The 23,710-nt window shown below is 35.6% G+C and overlaps 1 protein-coding gene across 4 annotated transcripts in view; it reads left to right on the top strand.

Annotated features, from left to right (window-relative positions):
- The window catches only part of LOC131077057 (vesicle-associated protein 1-2), a 47,695-nt gene that overhangs the window by 10,920 nt on the left and 13,065 nt on the right, over positions 1-23,710 (top strand). For 2 of the 4 annotated variants that reach the window (XM_058014446.2, XM_058014448.1), the window contains one exon: positions 16,283-16,378. In XM_058014446.2, coding sequence (XP_057870429.1) covers positions 16,283-16,378 — 96 coding nt within the window. Of the gene's footprint in view, positions 1-15,948; positions 16,227-16,282; positions 16,379-23,710 lie in introns of those variants that run through there. The other 2 variants (XM_058014449.2, XM_058014450.2) reach the window with 2 other exon arrangements.

Here is a 23,710-nt window from a genome sequence, read left to right as displayed (position 1 = left end):
TCACCCTGGCTCAAGCAGAGCCTGCCATCCCAGTGACTCCCCTGACAGTACTCATCATGCAAAGGCTAACAGACAAAACCTTAAAAAAAAACTAGAAAAACAAACCCCAGAAAGCAAAAAGTAGGGGTCCCATTTAATGGGGCGATGTGTGAGTTCGTCACAATAGCCCCCAGAGGCCGAATTTGGTTTAGCGGCACTTGACCCTTCATATCCCCTTCCTCTTCCGCAAAGACAAAAGGCACAAACTGGGGGGTCCCTGTCCAAGACGGGGATGGGTGTGCGATTCGCACAACAGTGTGTTAGTTTATTTTGAGTGAAAATAAAAAGGATGATTTTGCAAGGTTTAAGGTAAAAGTTTTATGGAATTAATGGCCATTGTGTTTTGCAAACCTATTGATGTGTTTTGGGCCCACTCTATAGCTATTAATGGTAAATATCAGGCGATACCAATTGTGCATTCTTGGTGCATTTTTAGCCAAGAAACTGAAACATTTGATGGGGAAAACAAGTTCATATGTCAAGGATTCGGCCCACTTTGTGTATAGATTTAGAGGTTTAAATGGAAAGGGATGACTTGTTGGGAAGTTTCAATGTTCTAATGTTGTTCAATTGTTTATCAGGATTCTCTTGAGGAAACATAAGAAATACTTGCAAAATCATGGATATAGAAACTATAAATTTTGTGGAACTTGATTGGCAAATGCAATGTGTTTAACCTTCTTAGAAGTAGGATCTTTAACTTTTAATCACTGTTCTATGGTTATGGGTCCCTAGGGGTTTGGGTGATGTCTCCAATGTCTTGAAAGTGTTAGGGATTTGAGGAATTGGAGTGAATGTCCAATTTTTTCATGAATTTTAGAAAGGTATCTTTTGAAAGAAAAATGCTAAAAATCCCTTAAAGTTAAAACCCAAAAGGGGGAGATGTGTCATTGTGAAATCAGCACACTGTATATACTATTTAGAATCTCGGTTGCTCTTAATTTTTTTTTAAAGTTATTTTAGTCATTCCCCACTATTCCCAAAATTTGGGAAAATTTTTGCCGTCCTTTAAGCCTTGTCCCCATGTCCCTTTGTTCTAGAAACTTGAAGAAATACTACTTTTATTATGTTGTCTCCTTCTCACTTTCAGTAATGCATTGTATCTCTTGAGTTTTGTTAGCAAATTCAAAATGTTGAGGATTAATAAAAACATTGCAATGTTCCTAGAAGCATGTCATGTAGTTATTATATTTATATATTGGATTTTCTTTATTACTTGTACTTTGACGTATTTGCATATCTGCCTGTTGCTTTATTTTTAGATACAATAGTATGATATTTGTATATATGCCTATTGTTTTATTTGATATAATAGCATGGGATCTATAGGGGTCCATAACCAAAAGAAGCCATAACAAAACATTTACATAAAGATACACAATATGTGACTATTGATGTAATGGAAACCACTACAAAATATACCAAAATTCCAGATAAAGCTTGTAAGGAAGAAGGAACTACTAAAGCCCCAAAGTCCCTGGATACGAATTGTGAACCTGGGGCCAACACATTATGCAGTTGAGCTCTAGAAATTCTTTTATTTTGAAAAGCTTGGATAGAAAAGATGCTCACTACATACAGAATGTTGTTCCTGAGAAAAACCTGTAAACTTTTGAGCCGTGGCTTGTTTGGGGTAACAACATAAGGGCTAGCATATAACTTGTGCTTTGTTAATGGAGCTAGCCCAAAACACAAGATCATGTCATTGTTCCCATCTCATGGATGTATTTATAGGATCACTTACTGTTCTAGTATTCAATAGCTTGACTTCTTAGTGGGAGATCAACATCAATGTTCAAAGTCATTGGTAATTGTAACTTGTAAGTAAACTATACTCCAAGATCAAAAATACCAACTTCTTAATAGGAATCTAATTTTTTTATGAAGAGATGTGTGCTTCTGAGCAGATAGTATCTGGTAAACACTTCTGGAATCTGCTGCTAAACATATGATGTTTGGAACTGAAGAGTAGATTGTTTTTAGAAATCGTCAATATTAAATCTTTGAAGGCATGGACTAAGTGAGATGGTACATTATATGAAAAGGACTTTCATGAGAAGGTATGGATTTGAGCTAAGCCTAGGATACTTAAGCACATTGTGGCTATAGCACTCAGTCTAGAATACTAAGTTCTTAACAAGAAGCTAGCATTTTGGTTGCAGGATAATGGACGCATGCTTCTGATAAGTTAATGTCTGGTAAAACACCGCTGGATTCTGCTCCTATAAGTGATTAACATCTGCTATCTGAAACTGAAAATTGAATAAAATATGTAATGTTGAAAACAAAGAATAGAACTGAAGATTTTGTATATCCTCAAAATCGAATCTTTGTTGATATGGAATTAGTCAGATGGCACATAATGTGAAATAATTGTCTTAAAATGTATGGACTCTAGCTGGGCCTAGGATGTTGCAATAAATTATGGGCACTGCACTTGGTCAAATAAATCTGTGTTTTACAAATGAACTGAATAGATGTTTTGACCCTATATAAACCCAACTGTAAGGGTCAAAGGTAATTCAAACTTTAAAGCCACCATTTTCCACTTGATATTTTTTGTTTCCTTTCATTGAGGCTAGTGATGCTATATAGTAAACTCTATTTTTGAATTTGTTATTCCAATATCCTTAATTAATAACAGTCCAATGCTTACATACAAACCTTTAATTGTCTTAAACCTGTGCTTAATTATTTACTTCATTTTTGGATATAATTGTTAGGATATACATCTTGCCTATTAACTTTTTTCATTTAAATTAACTGTTAGGATATAACCCCTTAGCCTATGATTACACAATGTGTTCTTTATTACATTGAAAATCATTTCTTTTATAGCTTTCCTGCCCATAACTGACTCGTAACCAACTCATAACTACCTTCTTTTCAGATTTTACAAGATATTCAAAATATAACATGGTCCTTTTTGTGTGTGTGTATCTCCAACTCATTAAAAGAAATGTTTTTAAAACATTAATACAACTGACTTTATAATAAAAAGATGAGCCCTTATATAAAGTTGACAAGCTAAGGGCTATCATGACATCATGCGAGACACTTTGCAAAACATCATTCACATCTTCCAAGATTTCAATGAACTTGGCAATGGTCACAGCTGCACCAATTTCTATCATTAAAATAGCTCTCGCCAAACAAGTCATGAGAAAACTATGATTAGCTCAGTATCAGTAGTGGACAAGTTTGTAAGGACCCTTAATAGGAACATTAATGTATGTGATCTGTTCTGGAGAAAGATTTGTAAGTCTGGCACCCAACTTGGGCAATCGTAGAGCAGTCATCTTCTCATATAAACACTTGGGTAACACATATACTTCTTATACTTACCTATTTTTCTCTCATTCCAAAGCCCCACTTGTGCAATAACCTAGTTTGTGAATGAGCAAGACATGACAAAACTTGGATGGCCAATATAATTTAATATTTTAACAAACACTTGTCTTTTCTATTGCAAACACTGTGCAACTTGCAAAACCTTGAAGGATCCTAAGAATGATACCTTGTGCAACAACCTTGTGACCTATGTAATCAATTTGAAATAATTGTATTATAATAGGCCTTTGTTCTCTTTAAACTATTATTTTCCAATGCATAGATAGCCTACTCATTATCAATCAATTGTGAAGCATCACTCTCTAAAGGCCCCACATCGAGATCAATTTCTTCTTTGGCATCCAAATCTCCCAATTTCATTTCCTCATTTTTTAGGCTCCTTCATCTCGTTTACTAAGACATTTGAAACTTTTTGATTCAATAAGGTGCTTCCCTTAGGAGTTTCAACATTGTTGACATGTTTTTGATCTACCAAAGCATCACACCTATTACCTTCATTCTCTCCTAATGCTCTAGCATTGTCTAAACTTATCCTTTGCTCATAAAACATCTCTCCAACCTTATTGTAAAACATTGGATACCTCAAGTTGTAATGTTCCCATATATAAATGTGCAAACTATAAAACACAAAATTAGCATTGAAGAAAACTGCCGAAAATCTTTTAGTGAGGAGTACATGTTGGGAAACACAACATGGCTACAATAGTAGAAAGCATAATAAACCAATAATAATAGGAAATCTACTCGGATTTCACAAACTGCCATGATGGTGAAATCCAACCCTATTAAACATGCCAACCCATGCCATTGCTAGAACCACAACAACAGATGCAACAAGACCTGCTAAGGTATATGATAGTAGACTCGGATTGCATAACCAAAGCTACAAGGAGAACAAATGATTGGTTTGTATTAAACTTTTTCCTACTATACTTATAGCCATTTTGGAGAAAAGTTGGGCCAAATTATTTCCCTCTAGTATAAAAAACACCACAACCACGAGGTAAAGTTCCAAATACAGCACTACAGATACAATGATTCTTCCAGTCCGTCCAAAAGTTGTGTCCTATGTCCAAATAACTGTGAATTTGTGTATTCACATCAATGCAATGCTTAAGAAGAATCCCAGTTAAATACTCTCTCATCCTAAACTTGACCTGGTAACCTCATAAGCAAGGAAACATGTAATATTGGCGAGAACACTTTTGGCCAAGGCAGGTTCTAAGCGTTTGTACATAACTTTAATCCCTTCAGAAGCAAAAAATTTCCTAAACGCATCAATTGAACATAGTAATTTTGCTGGCGGAAATCATCAATTTGGATAACACTCTTCACACATCAGTTGGATATAAAGTCAACTAGCAAGCAACACCAACAAGATCACTTGATGTAAGAAGAGCACTTCAGCCCAATCCCGAAGTATCACATCTTGCTTTAGACCTAATGCAGATTTTGTCATTGATGTCAAAGGATAATTGTCAAGGCTTATGAAAAGAGAATTGGAATGAAATATTAGTTAAGCTGCTGATTATTCAACAGATTTTGGTTGAGTAATTTTGGCTACTTGGTTGTATGGTTGAGCTACCTAGTTGTCTAGTTGAGCTGCTTGAGCTACTTGCTAGCTTGGTTGAGCTACTTGCTTACTTGGTTGAGCTGCCTAGTTGTCTTGTTGAGCTACTTAGCTGTGTGTTTGAGCTTCTTGAGCGTTAGCTTGAGCTGGCTGCTTGTCCACTTCACCTGCCAGCTTTCTACTTCTATTTGACAGATCACTGTTTGAATTTTCAACTACACAGTGGCCTGAATTTAATATGTTCCTTATTGTTTCAGAATTGACAATATGTGGAATATTAGTGGATTAATGTTAACTATGTGTTGAATGCTATTCATAGGATGCATCATAAAATGTTTGTTAAGGATGTCAAATATCTTTTTAAGCTATGACGGCAAGGTTGTCAGTTAGCATTTTGTGGAGTCTTGTGAGCATACGTTATAGGTTATATTTTAAGCTTTTGCATTGTGAAATGCTGGAGTATTAAGTCTGATGGCTATGGTAATCTTAGAAAACACCCGAATCGGGTATATTTTTGGTGTTTTATTATTCTTATGCACTGGGCAATTTTGGTTCAGCGTTTAGACAATAAGCAGGCATGGTATCGTGGACACTTTTGGTTGGCAGAAGCTTAATGACAATCTGTTTGTGCAGATCATGTGAGCCTTTTCTTGCTATGTGATGTGAGGTTGTGGATGAAATGAATAAAAAGACCGTATTGATAAATTTTTTGAGATGATTTGAATTGGAAATTCACCCACTTGAGTTTATTCCGAGCACAAAATACATGTTTTCCATCTATTTGTGGAACGTCGACCATTGATTAGATTTTAACACACGAAGCATATGGATAACGTGCGTGGAGCAAATAATAAGTGAGAAAATGTTGAATGAATATTTGGAGGTGATGCGATACTGGTATTGGTAGCATTATTGCAGAAGTGGAACTGACATTGAGAGTCCAAAGTGTGATTCGAATTTGAATTGAACATACATGAGTTTATTTAGAGCATGCTGTGGGGGAACTGGAGTATTTTGATTGCCTGAATCGGAACTGAATTTGTGTGTATGCAACAGATGAGTTAGATATAAAAGTTTGGCCAAGTAGCAGTTAAAAATTGAAATGGAAAAACATTGAGTGAAGTTTTAAAGCCTCATGTGATCAATCAGGTTGAGTCACTGGAAATTGTATGCATTTTGAATATTATCAGATTTGCAGCAGAAGGTATATGAAAATATCATTTCAAAATTCATTAGCAGATTTGTAAAGAAGAGTATTTCTGAGTTGATGCTCAAATTGAGGTTGGTGCCTTAGCTGATCAAAGTTGGTGCTTCAAGGAGAGTTGGTGCTCACTTATGTAATTTGGGTTGGTGCCTATTTTGTTAATAAAACTTTTGGTGTGTCGTGGTTTTTTACTTGAAAGGGTTTTCCACGAAAAATCTGGAGTTTGTGTCTTGATGTTTTCTCTCTCTATGTTTTATGAGGTTTCATGTTTTTTAAGGTTTAAATTACTAATTCACCCCCACCTCTCTCACTATTTTCTGTGTGCCCTTCAATTGGTATCAAAGCAGGTTACCTTTGGAAATAGAGCTTAAATGCTTGGAGGTTGATCTTGATAGCACACATGAGTGCTCTTGAAGGTCTTGCTACAAATAGAGCACTTCGATTCAATGGCTTCAATTATGCATTATGGTGTGTTCGAATGCGAGCTTATCTAATGTCCTTTGGTTTTGATGTTTGGAATAGTGTAGTGTCTGGATATACAATCCCTCCAAATCCTCCAATGGATATTGATGGGAAGGAGTTTGAATATAATGCAAAAGCCATGAATGCAATATTATGTGGTCTGACAGAGATAGAATTTGTGAAAGTCATGCATTGTGATACAACTCATGACATTTGGGAGAAACATCAAAACTTATGAAGGAGATGACAAGGTTAAGAAAGCTAAACTTTAGACTCACAAAAGAATTTTTGAAATTCTCAGGATGCATGAAGAGGAAATGTTGCTGCTTATTTTATGTGAATAGATGAAGTTGTTAACTCTATTAAGCATTGAAGAGAAAAGGTTGAGGAGTCTACAATTGTTCAGAAAATTTTAAGGTCTCTTCCTATGCGCTTTGATACAAAGGTTTCAGTGATTGAAGAGATGACAGAACTTGATAATTTGACTGTTGATAAGCTTCATGGCATTCTAACAGCATATGAAATGAGAACAGACTCTGATTCTTCATACAAAAGGGAGGCAGCCTTCAAAGCTTCGAAGAAAGGAATAGACAAAGAGTATGTATCTAATGAAAGTTCTAATGAAGAATCTGATTCTGATGAAGCACATTTTATGAGAAAGCTGAAGAAAGGGTCTAGTAAATACAAAGGCAAGTTGCCTTTCAAGTGTTTTAACTGTGGCAAGGTAGTACATTTTGCAGCTAAGTGTCCATATGAAAAGAGTGAGTATAGCAACTATGAGAAGAAGCCTAAGTTCAACAAGAAGTATAAGGGAAAAGAGAAGAAGTCTCAGAATTTCAAAAAGAGTCTATTCAAAAGAAGAAAGTTGTTTGTCTAGTGTTAGTGATGAAAAGTCTTCAAATGAAGAAATATTGTTCATGGCCATAGAAGATGTACACGTTGAAAATAAAAAAGATGAAGATCTTGTTGATGAAGAAGAAGGAGAAGTGGATTTTGAAGAAGAGCTAATAAGTGCTCTTAGTGAAATCAAGAGACTTAGAAAGAAAAATCAGAAATTGAAGTTGTTGCTACAAGAGGAGAATGAGACAAAAACCAAGACATCTCGAGCTCTTGAAGGAGCAGAAAAATTGATAAATGACTTGAAGGCTCAGGTTGAAGAAGCAAAGAAAATAGAAGAAGAAATTAAAACATAGCTTAATCTCAAGGAAGAAAACTGTGAAAGACTTGAAGCTGAAATTATTTCACTAAGAAAGATAAATCTTCGACATAGCTGAATCATGAGAAGATAAATCAGAAAAAAATCATGTCTTTGGATGAGATCATTGGCTCACAAAAATCATCTATTGATAAAGGTGGAGCTGATCTTGAAGAAGGTCAAAGCTCTAAGTCTACAAAAAAAGAACAGCAGAAGACCAATGTTGATAGCACAAAGAATTCACCATTAAAAATCAGAAATCATTCTTTCAAAAGGGCTCCATCTCAAGGCAAGCACATATGACCAGGTTTAACAATTCTTACTTTTATGGTTATTGTTTTTCTTGCAATTATTTTGGACACAAGGCGATCAACTATAGAATGTTTGTAGGAAATAACTTCAGATTCATGAATAAGAACTCTTTTGCTCCTCCAAGGAACTACAATGTTATATGTTATAAATGTAATAACTTTGGTCACACTACAAAAGTTTGTAAAAGTGGTATGGGATTCCTCTAAGGAGAACAAAAAGGTTGAGAAAGAGGACAAAGTAAAGGAGGTTACTAAGGTTTGGAGGAAAAGGAGAAAGAAGTTTTAGAAGAATCCTTGATTGTGCAATCAACCTTTCTTATAGAGAATGAAAAGGACATATGGTATGTTGACAGTGGTTGTTCTAGGCATATGACTGGAGATAAGAGTGAGTCTCTGACTCTCAAAAGTACAAATGGAGGCAAGGTGAGATTTGGTGATAATTCATCAACCAAAGTTGCAGGTAAAGATACACTTGTTTTGAATGATGGTGAAACCAAAGTTGAGAATGTTTTATATGTAGAAGGTCTTAAACATAATTTATTGAGTGTGAGTCAATTGTGTGATCAAGGACACAGTTTGGTTTTCAATTCAGATTGTTGTGAAATTAGTAAAAATGCTAATTATATTGCTAATGCAAGTAGGGCTGCTAACAATGTATACATTCTTGATGATATCAAAAGGGAGAAGTTGGGAGTGATTCCAGTCCATCATTGAATTGTTGTTTGGGCTCAAGGGGAGTTTTCATGGTCATATTCTTTCAGCCCCATTTTAGTTATGCAGGTTGGTTTCAATCATTGATGTCAAAGGGGGAGTAGTATTTCAGGGGGAGCAACATTGTTTCAAAGCAGTTTTGATTTTAGGTTGGTTGCAAATGGAGTTGCCATCAATGACAAAGGGAGAGTTTGTTTCAGATTCTGTCATTGATGTCAAAGGATAATTGTCAAGGCTTCTGAAAAGGGAATTGGAATGAAATACTAGTTAAGCTGCTGATTATTCATCGGATTTTGGTTGAGTAATTTTGGCTACTTGGTTGAGCTGCTTGGTTGTATGGTTGAGCTACCTAGTTGTCTAGTTGAGCTGCTTGAGCTACTTGCTAGCTGGGTTGAGCTACTTGCTTACTTGGTTGAGTTGCTTGGCTATCCGGTTGATCTACTTGGTTGTGTGTTTGAGCTTCTTGGGTTTCAGCTTGAGTTGGCTGCTTGTCCACTTCACCTACCATCTTGTCTACTATTTGACACATCATAGCTTGAATTTTCAACTACACAGTGGCCCGAGTTTAATATTTTTCTTATGGTTTCAGAATTGACAATACGTGGAATATTGGTGGATTAATGTTTTCTATGTGTTGAATGCTATTCATAGGATGCATCATAAAACGTTTGTTAAGGATTTTGAATATCTTTTTAAGCTATGCCAACAAGGTTGTCAGTCAACACTTTGTCAAGTCTTGTGAGCATGTGTTATGGGTTCTATTTTAAGCTTTTGCATTGTGGAAGACTGAAGTATTAAGTCCGACGACTATAGTATTCTTAGAAAACACCCGAAATCATGTATATTTTTGGTCTCTTATTATTACTATACGCTGGGCAATTTTGGTTCGGTGTTAAGACAATAAGTAGGCATGGTATCGAGCCTTTTCTTGCTACGTGATGTAAGGTCATGGATGAAATGAATAAAAAAAAACGTATCAATAAATCGAATTGGAAATTCACCCACTCGAGTTTATTCTGGGCACAAAATATATGTTTTCCACCTATTTGTGAAACGTCAGTCGTTGGTTAGATTTTAACACACGAAGCATATGGATAGCGTGCATGGAGAAAATAATAAGTCAGAAAGTGTTGAATGAATATTTGGAGGTAATGCGAGACCGGAGACCGGTATTGGTAGCATTATTGTAGAACTAGAAGTAAATTCGAGAGTCCAAAGTGTGATTTGAATTTGAATTGAACATATATGAGTTTATTTAGAGCATTTTGTGGGGGAACTGAAGCATTTTGATTGCCTAAATCAGAACTGAAATCGTGTGTATGCAACAAATGAGTCAGATATAAAAGTTTGGGCAAGTAGCAGTTAAAATTGAAATGGAAAAACATTGAGTGAAGTTTAAAAGCCTCATGTGATCAATCAAGTTGAGTCGCTGGAAATTGTATGCATTTTGAATACTATCAGATTGGTAGCAGAAGGTATATGAAAATATCATTTCAAAATTCATTGGCAGATTTGTAAAGAAGAGTAATTTTGAGTTGATGCTCAAATTGAGGTTGGTGCCTTAGCTGACCATAGTTGGTGCTTCAAGGAGAGTTGGTGCTCTCTGTGAGTTGGTGCCCACTTATGTAATTTGGGTTGGTGCCCATTTTGTTAATAAAACTTTTGGTGAGTCGTGGTTTTTTTACCTAAGAGGGTTTTCCATGAGAAATGTGGAGTTTGTGTCTCGATATTTTCTCTCTCCATGTTTTATGAGATTTTATGTTTTTAAAAGTTTAAAATACTGATTCACCCGCCCTCCAACCCCCCCCCCCCCCGCCCTCTCACTATTTTCTGTGTGCTCTTCAAGACCCTCATAAAACACCAAACATAATTGCATTTTTAACAATATTTTTTAAAAGTAATCCTTTTTACTTTATGTTTTGATGGATGTCCACATGCTATTCCAGAGCTACTATGGCTTTTGGCATTACACTTGTTGAATGCATGTGCTTGGGAGTTTTAAAAAGCCTTTTCAACAAATCCATTTTGACCATATTTTGCAATACTGGCATACATGAGACTGTAATTATTTGAGGCATTATGTCAAACAGTTCACACTCTTTTGTCCACATGTTGTCTTCATGGGCATACACATTTACTAGGGCATCAACAACTCAACATTTATCAAAAATCCTCCTTTGATTATGCTTTGATGAAGGTCCACAACCTATTGTTCAAAAACTCTATCTTCTACCCAAGTGCAACAAGAAAGGTGCAGTGAACAATTGTGGAGTTCGGCGTTACATTAAATTAGAGCTCCCACTTCAGTTCAAGTGTAGAGGAATTTTTTTTTCCATCAAATCCATTTAATCTGTGGTGTGCAACTTTGTGCTCCATGAGACCATATTTCTTCAAGGCTTTTTGTCAAACAGTTCACGTGCCTATTCTGCGCTTCTATATTTTGCATGCATGATCACTAGAGCTTCCTACATTCAATTAGACCATTTTGAGATGAGGAGGGAAATGAAATGTCTTTGAAAAGGGATGTCGGGGGTTGGGGAGGTTCTCGATACAAAGGGAACCTCCAAAAAGTTCTTGGTTCCTATGCAATTGCAAACGAAGCAATAAAAATGTGAATACATGAGTGGGGTTGGGGATTCTAAGGTCATTAGAAATCGTCAAGGATTAGGCACCTATTAGGAACGATCAGGGGTTCCTAACTCATTAGGAACTAAAACAAGTTTAGAAGATTTTAAATAGAATTTCTTGGATTTTAAAATGACAATAAAGGATAATGGCATGAATGCTAAGGGTTGTAGGAACTAGGAACCTTAAAAGATTTTAAAATCCAACCATTGCCACAAATTTTGAAATTTTATTTTCTGAACCAGAGAGGTGTCACATGAGGAAATATCAAGATTTGACAAATTATTGAACTTATGAACTTGTTTTGATAATGCCCAACAAATCTGTAAGCATGATGAATGAAGATCTATACATAAATTTTACTTGGATCAATGTTTTCTCGCAATCTTGCCACATTTTGTAAAATAACATTACAAAGCCCCCAGCCAAACCATTTAGCTCCAACTTTTATGGAATTCTCAATTTAATTGTTTCCGCTAACTGCATGTCGAAAAAATGAACTTTTAATATCTCACAAATTGAAAGGCATCTTGATCTAAAAACTTGTCACATTAGGGAAATACTGTCAAGATCCCCCCAATAAAATGATTTCGCAACATATCTCATGGATTGTTGAGATTTAATTGTTTTAGCAAATCCAATCCAGCTATATCATTGTTTTTGAGGGTTTTGGCTGAAACAATAGAGATTTTTCTGCAGAAAGGCAAGAGACTTAATGCTTGAAGATAATTGGGAAATTTTTTACTAGGAACTTCTCGACACAAGAATTCAGATACAAAAAAGTTAAATTTGGCGATTTTAAGAATGAGGCTACCACAACTTTACTGTTTTCATTGTTAATCTAGGTTGCGACTTCTATTCTTGCTCTGTTTGATCTGTTTAGACAACCTGCATGTTTTTAGATGATGTTCCTCAACATATTGGACTTGATGTATTTCACTATAGTTGTATCCTTGAGATGCATGTGTTATGTTTTATATTTCTAGTTTATCATAATTCTTTAGTTCATGGCTATGCATATTATTATTCATGTTGTTGATAAATGTTATAATAATTGTGTGACAATTAGATGCACTGATTTACATGTTATATGATGCTGTACCCCATTGGGTGATTATGCTATGTTTTGGCTATTATATATTGAGTAGGTACACTTATCAAGTGTGTTGAGTGGGTATAGGTACAAGGCTATTTCTTCACTTGATTAACAGGTCTGAGTTATTTGTCATGACCCCACCATGAAAAGGATATCAATGCTCAAGAATATCGTCTTATTTATAAGACTTCATGATTTTCTATGTGAATTAATTATCTTCATAAGAAAGATAACAAGGCAGCGATCAATGTTAAAGGATAGTAATACATTCAGCAGCGATTCTATTAACAAACAGTGATGATTAGTATACAGACGAAACAACGCTCATGTCATGTGCTAAGCAACAGTTAATTAATCCCAGCGGTTAAAATATTCAAAACTCCTAAAGAAGTGATTAAGAAGTATTAAAAAGGCAGTATTTGAAGCATTATTATTAAGGATAAGACTTGAAGAGGCATTTTTAAGAAAGGTTGTGACCATTCTTTAAGGACAGCAACTTCCAAAAGTTGTCTCTCTTCAAAGAGACACGAAGATATAAAAGGTTGAAGACCACTATGGAGGAAGGCATCAAGCAACATCAGTACTCATAAAAAAGCAGATCAGTTTATAAGACATCAGCGATCAAGCATATAAATCTATTAGATCAGAGATTACTATATATTGCAGACAATAACGATCTTATTCATCTGCAGTATGCAACATGGAGATGTTTTATAGATAATTCCTCACATAATGATAAAGGCAATAATGTGTGGATAACATGATAGTATATTTTATAATCTCTCTTATATGGATGTATGCAATATGATAATATATTTTACTCTCTCATACATAATTAGATTTCCTAATTTATTCATCAAACTGCTGCAAGCAATCATGTGGAGGTAAGGAAGGGAATACAAGGAGGGAGATGATATGAGATCCTCTTCTAAGTACACCACCTCATGTTGGATGGCTTGTGGCCTGCCACATGGGGCCAAGGGGGGCAAGGTATATCCCTCCCTTGGGCTTAGATGAGAGGGATACTCTAGGCACCCTATTGCAGTTTCCCCTTGAACCTCCACCATGGTTGATTGTTGGAATGAATTTAAAGGAATCTCAATCATAGGAGGGCAAATCAAGTGGCATGAGTAGGGAGGGAGAGACAAACTTCCCCACTAAGCATGCTACCTCATGTTGGATGGCTAGCGGCTTGCCACATGGGGCCAAGGGTGATGGTATATCCGCTCTCAGGCTTTGTGTGAGGATTGCTTCAAGCACCCTATCATGTCTCCATATCCCAGCCTTGTTATGGTTGAAATCCAATAATGAATTATAGATATTGTATGATTTATTTAAATTAAGATGATTATGAATATACATGTGCCATATGTTATTTGATCTTTAACCATAGTATAAATAATTGATTTTATGAATATATTTTCTATAGTTGTCTAACATGATTTTAGGATCTCAACCAGGATCTATCTAGCCTAAACATTTTTTGGGTGAAGTTATGTCCCTAACTATATTACATTTCTTGTTTTTATTGAACTTATGATTCGAGGACAAAATTTAGGGCTATCCCAAAAGGGGACATTATATTATTCCCCAACTGTGGTCATTTCGAAGATGTCACATTGGGCTTCTTTCATTGTTATTTCTTGATCATACTCAAATCAAGTACAAGATATGTCATGTATGACCCAGTGTTAATCTAGATTTGAATTGTAGGCAATTCTAGAGTTGTCTATATTGTGAGTGACTTGTAATTGCATGATTTAATTTAATGATCTAATTTCTTTGCTGATCATAAATGGGTTTTGATGCATTAAATGATTCATAGTATCTAGTGAAATATTTCTATGATTTGAAAAAAGGGAAAACAGGGATAAGTTATTTATGTCTGGAATATTTCATTTGGATAGGATATATATAATTAAACTAATCATTTTGCTTATATATTGCAATGAAGTAATGTTAAATGTTTTATTTTTCTCAATTGCATTTTGGAAAAGAGTGGGAAAAATATGAATAAAGGAAAATAGGAAAAAAATGAAAATTAAAAAAATTTAAAATAAACCAAAAAGGGGATAAAAGAAAAAGAACTAGGTCATTTTTCATTCATTCTTGTTTTGGGAAGAAAAATAGTTCTCAAAACCCTTCTCATTAAAATTTTTAATTGGTGGATTTTACTCACCTTGGATTGTGAGAGCTTGGGATTGACATGGGATTTGGATCATCAAAACGTTCTTGGATCTTGTGTGTGTTTTCCTCCAACTTTCGTGAAATTGAAGAAATTAGAATTTGTTTGTGACTCTCTCTCTCTCTCTCTCTCTCTCTCTCTCTCTCTCTCTCTCTCTCTCTCTCTCTCTCTCATTTCTTGATTCCATTATGTCGTGCTCACCCTTAAGGAAGCATAAGACTTCCCTAGTAGATTTAATTTGGAGCACATCGATTAATTAAATTGCTTTTAGAAATTTTTTTAAAATGTCCATTATGTGCCCTTGTGATGACAACATTTCCAAATTTTCTTGGAATACAAATTTTATTTTGTGAATGAGTTGTTCATGTTTGAAGCGAAAGGGCACTTTTTGTTTTTTGAAGCAAAAAATTGAGCTTTTGTTAATGGAGTTTGAAGAGATTTGCTAGTTTTTTATATAAAAAGTATTTATCTTTAAAATTAAATGTTGAAATTGAATTGGATGTTTTGGTATGGGGGAACTCGTGTCTCCTCCAAGATTTTTTTGTTGTGGACATTTTAAAATCATGTTCAAAAAAATTTTGTGGCAAAGTTTTGTGCCTTTTTACCATGCCATGCTCATTTGTGCCTCCATCCAAAAATCAAATCGGATTTTTGTGCCTCCTTAAAAAGTTACATATTCACAACAAGCTTCCAATGAAAAATATATTCTGTCATCAATTTTGGTGGATTGTGCCTCATTTGTAGATCTTATCGTATTTATTTTAAAAAGAACACAACTTTTCTGAGCAATAAGATGGTTTTATTTATATTATTCCTACAAAATGTTATGCACTTGCGAACATAGTGTCTGGCAGTTTGAATTTTTCTTTTTGGGTTGTGGGGCTGGCCTATTTTTATACTAATTGTCAGGGTTGGCAACAGCATTGTCTATGCATTCGACTCTATGGTCAAAATCATCAGTAATAAGTGATCAAGGGTGTGAACTGGGAATTTTAACTCCTTTGCAACCCATAAGTTCATATCAAATGGACTAAATAAATTACTAAGACTTCTGAGTTTGTACAACAGCATTACATGCAAATTCAAATAACATTATTCTTTGTCTTAACACTTGAGTTTAACCATCAATGTTTTTACTTGTATGCATAATTATGCTTCACGTTGTGGTGCTTATTAAATCTTATTATATTTTATGACAGGTGAATCCTTGTGGTGTGATTATCGATCCATTAAAAAATAGTTGACACAAGTTTCTCAGAACATGGTTGAAACTGTAGAGGATGATCTCAACAATTTCATGCTTTTTTATTTTATTGGCTGTTTGAGTCCATAGAAACAAAGCTATCCGTCATTTACAAATTTTGTGAGAAGTTAGCTATTACACACTTGCATTTTAAACATCTTGGTGTCTCATGGAATATTAGCAGTAATTTATTTCGTTGACTAGTCTTGTAGCAGACATCACAATTTTGTACAAGTATAAATTGCTTTTTGGATACTTGAAGAATACAGAATGCTTTGGTGCTTTTGCAGTCTCAGGCTAAAATCTCAAAATTTACAGAAGAGAAATCTGCCGCTTTGCAGCAAAAGCAGAAACTGGAACAGGAATTGGTACGTTCAGAAAATAAGGTTGATTAAAGAATGCTATTAGAAATCTTTGGGAATCGCTTCTTTGACATTCTTAATTTTATTGAATATTTAGAGCCATGTTATAGTGCTTGAAGAAGGTTATCATGTCTGGGGCTATGCGTATTAATGTTGATTTATTTATTTCTCAAGGGATGTCTTAAAAAAAATTTACATTTTATAACAGATTTCTTTTTGTTATGGTTATCAATACCATTTTCTTGAGTGTTGTGCTCAAGATTGTGCCAACCATAATATTGTCGTGGGGAGAATTAGACAAAATAGTTTCTAGCTAGATTGTTGACTGCATAATTGTTGAATAAAATTGATGTTTGGACTTTGGAGTGTCGAATTCAGGTTATTTTCTCTAGAAAAAAAGTTTGGAGGTTAACTTTTAGCTTACTTCCAAGGTAGGTTTGCAAGTTTTATTTGTATGATTGGTTGTGTGTCTAATGAAACTATTATGTGATTGCTGGTAGCCTGTGTGTTCACATTTTGCTTTGTCTTTGACACGAAGCATTTTCTGGGAATATATAGAATGCATTTGGTTTGAAGATTTTGGACTCTATACTTTTACCTTCCTGGGAAAAGTATGATAGAATTAACTCTTTTAAACCCTAAGCATAGGATGTGCTAATATTTGCTTTATTGTTTTTTCAAGATATTTCTATTTCAGCATCAGTTGCTTTAGAAGCACCCCAAGAGTGACAGTTCTCAATAGCATAAGCAGCTCCTTTATTTTTGTGAATTTTTCCCTTATTGTAGGATTGACAAAGATGTCTACAATCTTATCATTGATTCTCACAAATCTAAAATCGAGCACTTGCTATGCCTCATTCCTTTTGTTGTTGTCCTTGGCTTCTGCATGTGTTTTCAACACTCTAGCCACAGGAGCATAATAGGCCTGCTGATTTTGACTTTGGGCCCTTCTTGGTGTAGTAATATCTTCATCAATCTCCCTTAGTCCCTTCAACAAAAATAGTAGCCCAGTAAAATTAGGTGTTTCCCTTGGGATGACTAACACCCTTTCCCCTCCCACGCTTGAAGCAAGTTTTTCCATGTTTCGGATCAATCTCATCTGGCATAGTGGATTCAATGCCCAATCTTTTGTATGAATTCTCAATTAATGCAGCATCACTCCAAAGAGTCCAAACAACCTCATCATTTTTTGAAAGATCTCAAAAGTTACAACTAAAGGACCAACCAAATTGGAACTAGGTCTCCCATCTTCAACCATGCAAACAATTTGGTTTGTAGGTTCATCAATTCATGTCGGTATCTCTAGATGGATTCACTTCATTAAATATCACATCTGTCCAAATGATGATGCCTTTGGTAGGACTCCATAATTGATAGGCTTTGGACTCCTCCAAATAGCTCCTCATAATGCACTTATGCTTTTAGGGTTAAGCCTCTTTCACTTATCAACAAAAATTTAGGCCCATGTGACATGTCCAAATTCTAATGTACAATAGTTGGCTTTGCACTGCAACATTTCTTGAATGGTATGGTAGCTTGAACAACTTTTGTAGGAACCTTGTAACAATGTAATGAGCACAACAAAGTACAAGCTACTTCAGACAAAGATTTATAATGCATACTTTTGTCTTGGGATATACAATGTGCTATCTCACTCAAAGGTTTTCTCTTTGCTTGGTCGCATGATTCTGCAGGGGATTATAAGAAACAGTTCAGTGTCAAACAATCCCATGCTTGATACAATGCTCTCCTAAATGATTTAATCTCAAATATTTGACAGGATGTCTGTACTTGTGGAGGATTCCACATGCATCAAAAATCAAAGTGTTGCATTTCAAGTGCCCAAATTGCAGGAATTGAGTGTGTTAATGTAAAATTGAATGGAATCCCAATTTGCATGACTCATTCCTTTGTTCATGCTTTCTTTCCCAATCTTTATGCCCATTTTGAAGAAAAATTGCATAGAGGAAGATTTTTCCATGTTGAGTTTGGAGCTGGATTGCCCTATTGACTACATTTTGCTGAAGACTAGCATGTTTTGCATAAATCTTTGTTTGCTTGGCTTCTAGGTATGGAGACAAATTCAAATTTAAATTTGAATATCCTTCCTATCAAATTGGCACGCTGTACTTGTGGAGGATTCCACATGCATCAAAAGTCAAAGCTTTGCATATCAAGTGCCCAAATTGCAGGAATTGAGTGTGTTAAGGTAAACTTGAATGGAATCCAAATTTGCATGACTCATTCCTTTGTTCATGATTTGTTTCCCAATCTGCGTGCCCATTTTTGAAGAAAAGTTGTGTTGAGGAAGATTTTTCCATGCTGAGTTTGGACATGGATTGCCCTATTGACTAAATCTTGCTGAAGACTTGCATTTTTTGCATAAGTCTTTGTATTTCCCATGGAAAAGGGTGGACTTGTTTGATTGAGTTCAACTCTTGAATAGACTTGGCATATTAGAGTTCAATTCGATTGCATGACACTTTTGATGGAGTTTATCTCCCACTTTTTCTGCTATTTTCTCTAATGCTTCAGGATGGAGGCTAACTGAAGGGTTTTACAAAAAAGAGAAGTTAAGAGGAACTTGCAAGGTGATTTGTTTCAGGTTGAAGGTGTTACAGAGGTTCTATTGCAAGTTGGAATGTTCATGACAAGTATTGTCATTGTCTAGCACATAGATTGTAATTTTTTGAAGACAGCATCATTTTATCACAATCTTGTGAAGGTGAGGTGTTTTAATACATTTTTTCTAGTTTTCCACGGGAATGTACTACCCACTTTAAATTGCATTCTATGTGATATTTTCAACAAACTATCAATAAAAAAGCAACATTTTCCCACACCCTATGAGTCTAAAATTCCATTTGTAAGGGGTGGTTGTTCTAAAATCTAAATCATTTTTTTTGATAAAGACTAGTGTCGTGAAGTTTCTTGAATTTCTCTAAGTCCTATAACCAACCAGCTATGCATTTGTTAAAATTTGTAAAGCAATGTTGGTTTGATTTAAGTGTAGGGACTATATAATCAAATTGTCTATCGTTTTCAGACCCTTGTGAAACTTAAGAAAATGTGTGGTTAAGTGTTGCTGCAAGGTAATGGTTGTTATTCATTTTGCTTCCCAACCTTTGTCTGTATAATCCATCCTACAAGAGATGGATATTTTTTAGTACATTAATCAAAATAAACAAGTTGAAGATGCCCCTTTGTACACGAGGCCTTAACCCTCTCAAAACCTTCTCGATAATGCTTGTCGAGAACATGTCTTCCACAACATGCCTTTGGATAGAGAAACAATAGGTAATCCATGAACCAGATCCTTATGATCCACTAAATGCATACACCTAAAATTCAAGCGCCCCAATCTCTCATGTTTCAATAGGCTTGGATCATTTGCCATAGGTACTAGTGCTAAAACATATTAAACTTGTAATCCTAAATTTTCTTTTCTGGCTTACCATGGCCGTTCACTTGAAATTTATTGCTAATATTCTTCACAATAAATCAAATATGACAAAACTAAAATACATTTTCTTGTTGAGTTATATGGAAAACAGATGGTAGATTGTAATGTCCCCACTCTACTCAGTCTCAGTGACTGATGGGTTAGCCTATTATTTTGGACTCTCGTAGGCTAACATTTTGGATAGAGAGTCTCAGTGGCAGTTCCACTTCTTCAGTTCAGTCTTGGTTTCAGTTCCAGGGCCTTTGCAGTCAGTGTATGGGCTTAGTTGAGGGACTTACTATTTATAGTAAGTCAATCTGGCAGTTGTGATATTTTTAGTCAAGGCACCTGGACACATGGGGGCTATTCAGTGTTGACCCCAGTTTCTAACGGCACGTCAAAAGACTAAATATTAAGGGAGATTAATATTTTAGTGGTTAAGTTATTTAATTAACTTATATGGATTTTATAAAGTCATAAAGTGACTTTATTAAAATTATAAGCCACTTAAATATTATAAAGTGACTTTATAAAAATTTAAAAGGTCACTTTAAATATTAAAAGTGATTTTAAATCACTTAAATGAAAAAGCACGTTCAAGATGAATTTGAACTATTGAAAAGTGATTTATATACATTTAATGTATTTAAATTTGCATTTGGGCATACTTTTTGAGAATTGGCCATTTGGGGGTTATAAGAGAATTGAAGGCAATTCAAACTCATATTATTGATTATTTGACATTGCTTGATTTTTTCTCTGTGGATTGTTTGAGACAAGGGTTTTAGAGGGTTTGCTATTGAAGAACATTCATTCTTCATGGATCTGTGATTCTGAGGTTGTGAAAGATCAACCAAACTATTGCAAACTGAGAGGGCTTCATTCAGAAGTCTTTATGTGCTTCAACAGTGGTTTATTTCTTCAGTTATTTACAGTTTTGGAATAAGGAACGAGGCAATCAGGTTTAGACGCCTCATTAGCAACATTTTATCAAAAATTCAATAAATAGCTGTACCAGTCTTCTTGTTGGCCATACCAATCAGCCTTGGCACGTGGGCTCCAAAGAGGGCGTTTTGCCTGGGAGGCTAAAATGCCTACCCAAAGTACATTCTGAGTACACATTTCCCAACGCCTAGTCTATTCAAGCTATTCCATCAACTTTCTGGCTCAGAGAAATCACATTCTGGACTTGTATGCTCATTTTGGTCAGTTTCCGAGTTTTGACTGGCAAACACCAAATTTCTTCATTTGAAAAAAGATAAGGACCTATGGGTATGCAATTAGCAGTAGGATTTATTGTAGCAGTTATGTTATTCATAATATAGTTGCAGTTGCTCTCAATTTCATTTCTATTTGGTTTTATGTGCAATTCTTGCTTGGCACATGTGTTATTTTTGCTTTAAAATTGTTCAAAACCCTTGAAAATTCAAAAACAAATCAGCAATAGTATTTCAGGAGAGTTAGGACCAGCAAGGTTCTTACAGTGGTATAAGAGCTTCAATCCTGCCTTCCTAGAGGGTTAGGAGTTCTTATGCATCAACAACAGTTTGGGCCTCACAGGTATTATACACGCAAGAGACCTGGTTTGCAAGGGGATCTGGATCAAATTGAAGAGATACCATTGGAAATTATGGGGGACAGGAATGATGATGAGCCACATAGAGAGCCTATTAACAATGAGGGGTCTAGTAACGGGGCAGCGACAGGTGGCAAATATGTTGCAGCAATTGACTACAGCCATACAGCAGATCACTATGCCAAGGGGACATAACCTGAACCAAGAAGAAAATGGAAGTGTTGTTGGTCTCTGTTGACGTGTATTTTGTACACAGCCAAACACAGAATAAAATACCTAAAGGTACCTTATCCTCTCTTGAATAAAGTCTCTGAATGCTGAAGATATCGCGAAAAGGATCAATCAGGATGACTTCAAGGTTCTTCGTTGTAGGATCTCTACGTGTGGATAAGCTCTTTGTGGTATGATGTGATTTGCTAGAATCACAAGGGGACTTACACTTGATGACCTGAACGTCTGATTTGCTGGAATCATAGGATTTTACTAGCTTTGATTTGAAAAAAGGAAAAAAGATGAGGGCGAGGAAAGGATCTAATTCTTATACTAAGAATGTAGGAGCAATGAATGATCTTTGATGAAATTCTAACTAAGTCTTGTTTTGACATCCCAGGACCATCTCCACAAGGTTGGTGTGATCTTCGAAGGAAAGCTTTATGATGTTCAAATCATCACTACAGGCATAGACACCATCAGGCTGATGCATATCAATGAAGAAGCGACAAATGAAGTTAAGCTTAAGCTGAATGATTCCAGTTGACTACACAAGGCAAGCCTGCAATCAACAAACTGCTAGTAGTATGGATATACGAATTTCACCATCAATCAAGCACATGTCTTCCACTCATCTAATAACATGAAATCAAATATGAGAAGTATAGAGACCATGCAAATTGTCGAATCGACCCATAAATTTCACCATTTCTTCAATGAAGTTTTACAAGTCTCTTACAACAACATCTTGGCAACAATCTTTGCCTTCTCTCTCTACTCTACTCTAATTGCTATTCTATCAACTAGCTAATCACCTTCTAACTACTCTCTATCTGTCTTCTATTCCTTTCTAACTCTCTAACTGCCTTTACAAAATGAAGAGTCGGGGCTTATATAGTGCCCACAATACAATCCGATGGCTAAGATCAATTTGAGATCAATGGCCAAGATTCAATAATAAAAACCCTAATTAGGGTTTGTTACAACCATTACATAACATTTAATGCTTGACCAATGATAAAATTACATCCTTAGGACACATGTCTTCTCTGGAAAAATTGACCAATAGATAGCTGGGGTAGGTACATAGAAGTTTGTGCCGCCTCCCATGAGTTAGATACATTGAATCTGGACATGCTGAGGTGGACCACACTGACTGGAGAAATGATGACTAGGATGCCAACTCGCCAGACACTTGGTTGATACTCAATTTGGTAATGTTGAGAAGTTAGCTTTAATTAACTCTTCTGGAATTATCTGCTTCTTCAATGAACCCTTTGCTTTGACTTCTTGTGTCCATGATTTGCAGGATGATGATGTACCTCGCCTTGGAATACTGGACTGGAAGAGGTCGCCCTTATCCTGATGATGCCGGATCGAAGAAGGTCATCCTTGTCGATGCTAGGCTGGAGGAGGTTGCCCTTATCCTTGCTTGATCTTCTTTGATGAGAACCTGCTGACTTGTAGATCCTCCAGGCTTGGGAGTCGCCATTTGATGCCTACACAAAAATTCCAAAATTAGTCTTTAAGCATTATATCTTAAAGTGTAGAAATTAAGACTCTCCAAAGGGAAGATTCAAGATATTGATTAGGAAATTTCATGATAAATCTAGAATTCTTCATTTCCTAATTAACCATGCAATACTTAGACTTTTCTAAAAAATGTCTAAAAATCAAACCTTGAACAAGGGCGTTAAGATGATTTCGTCATACCTCCTCTTGAGTTTTAAACTCTAAGAAATGATGCAAAAAAAGGATTTCGCTAGGCAAAGTGTAGATCAAAGCCCTCTCTTGGATGAACTGCGCCTCTTCTAGCCTTCAAAAGAGCTCCACCTTCCACTAGCTTCTTCAAAATCTGGAAATTCGCCTTCAAATGCCTTCAAAAATCTGGAAATTATCCTCCAATCTAGCAAGAAATTCACCTCTCCAATAGCCTTCAATATGAATTTCGCCCTCCTTAGTCTCCACACTTAGTCGAAATTCGCTCCACTCCAGCTAGATTTCGCACCTTCAATTAGCTCTCCAAATTCGCACTTGAAAGGATGATTGAATGATTTGAATTGTGAAAAAACACCTCCAATATATAGAGCGCTCACCCCTTTGCTCCCTCTAGGCCGACTTGGCAAAA

Source organism: Cryptomeria japonica, chromosome 9 (assembly GCF_030272615.1).
Source record: "Cryptomeria japonica chromosome 9, Sugi_1.0, whole genome shotgun sequence".
NCBI classification, from domain to species: Eukaryota; Viridiplantae; Streptophyta; class Pinopsida; order Cupressales; family Cupressaceae; genus Cryptomeria; species Cryptomeria japonica.
Note: the sequence above shows the minus strand (reverse complement) of the source record. Positions and strands in the feature narration are given on the sequence as shown.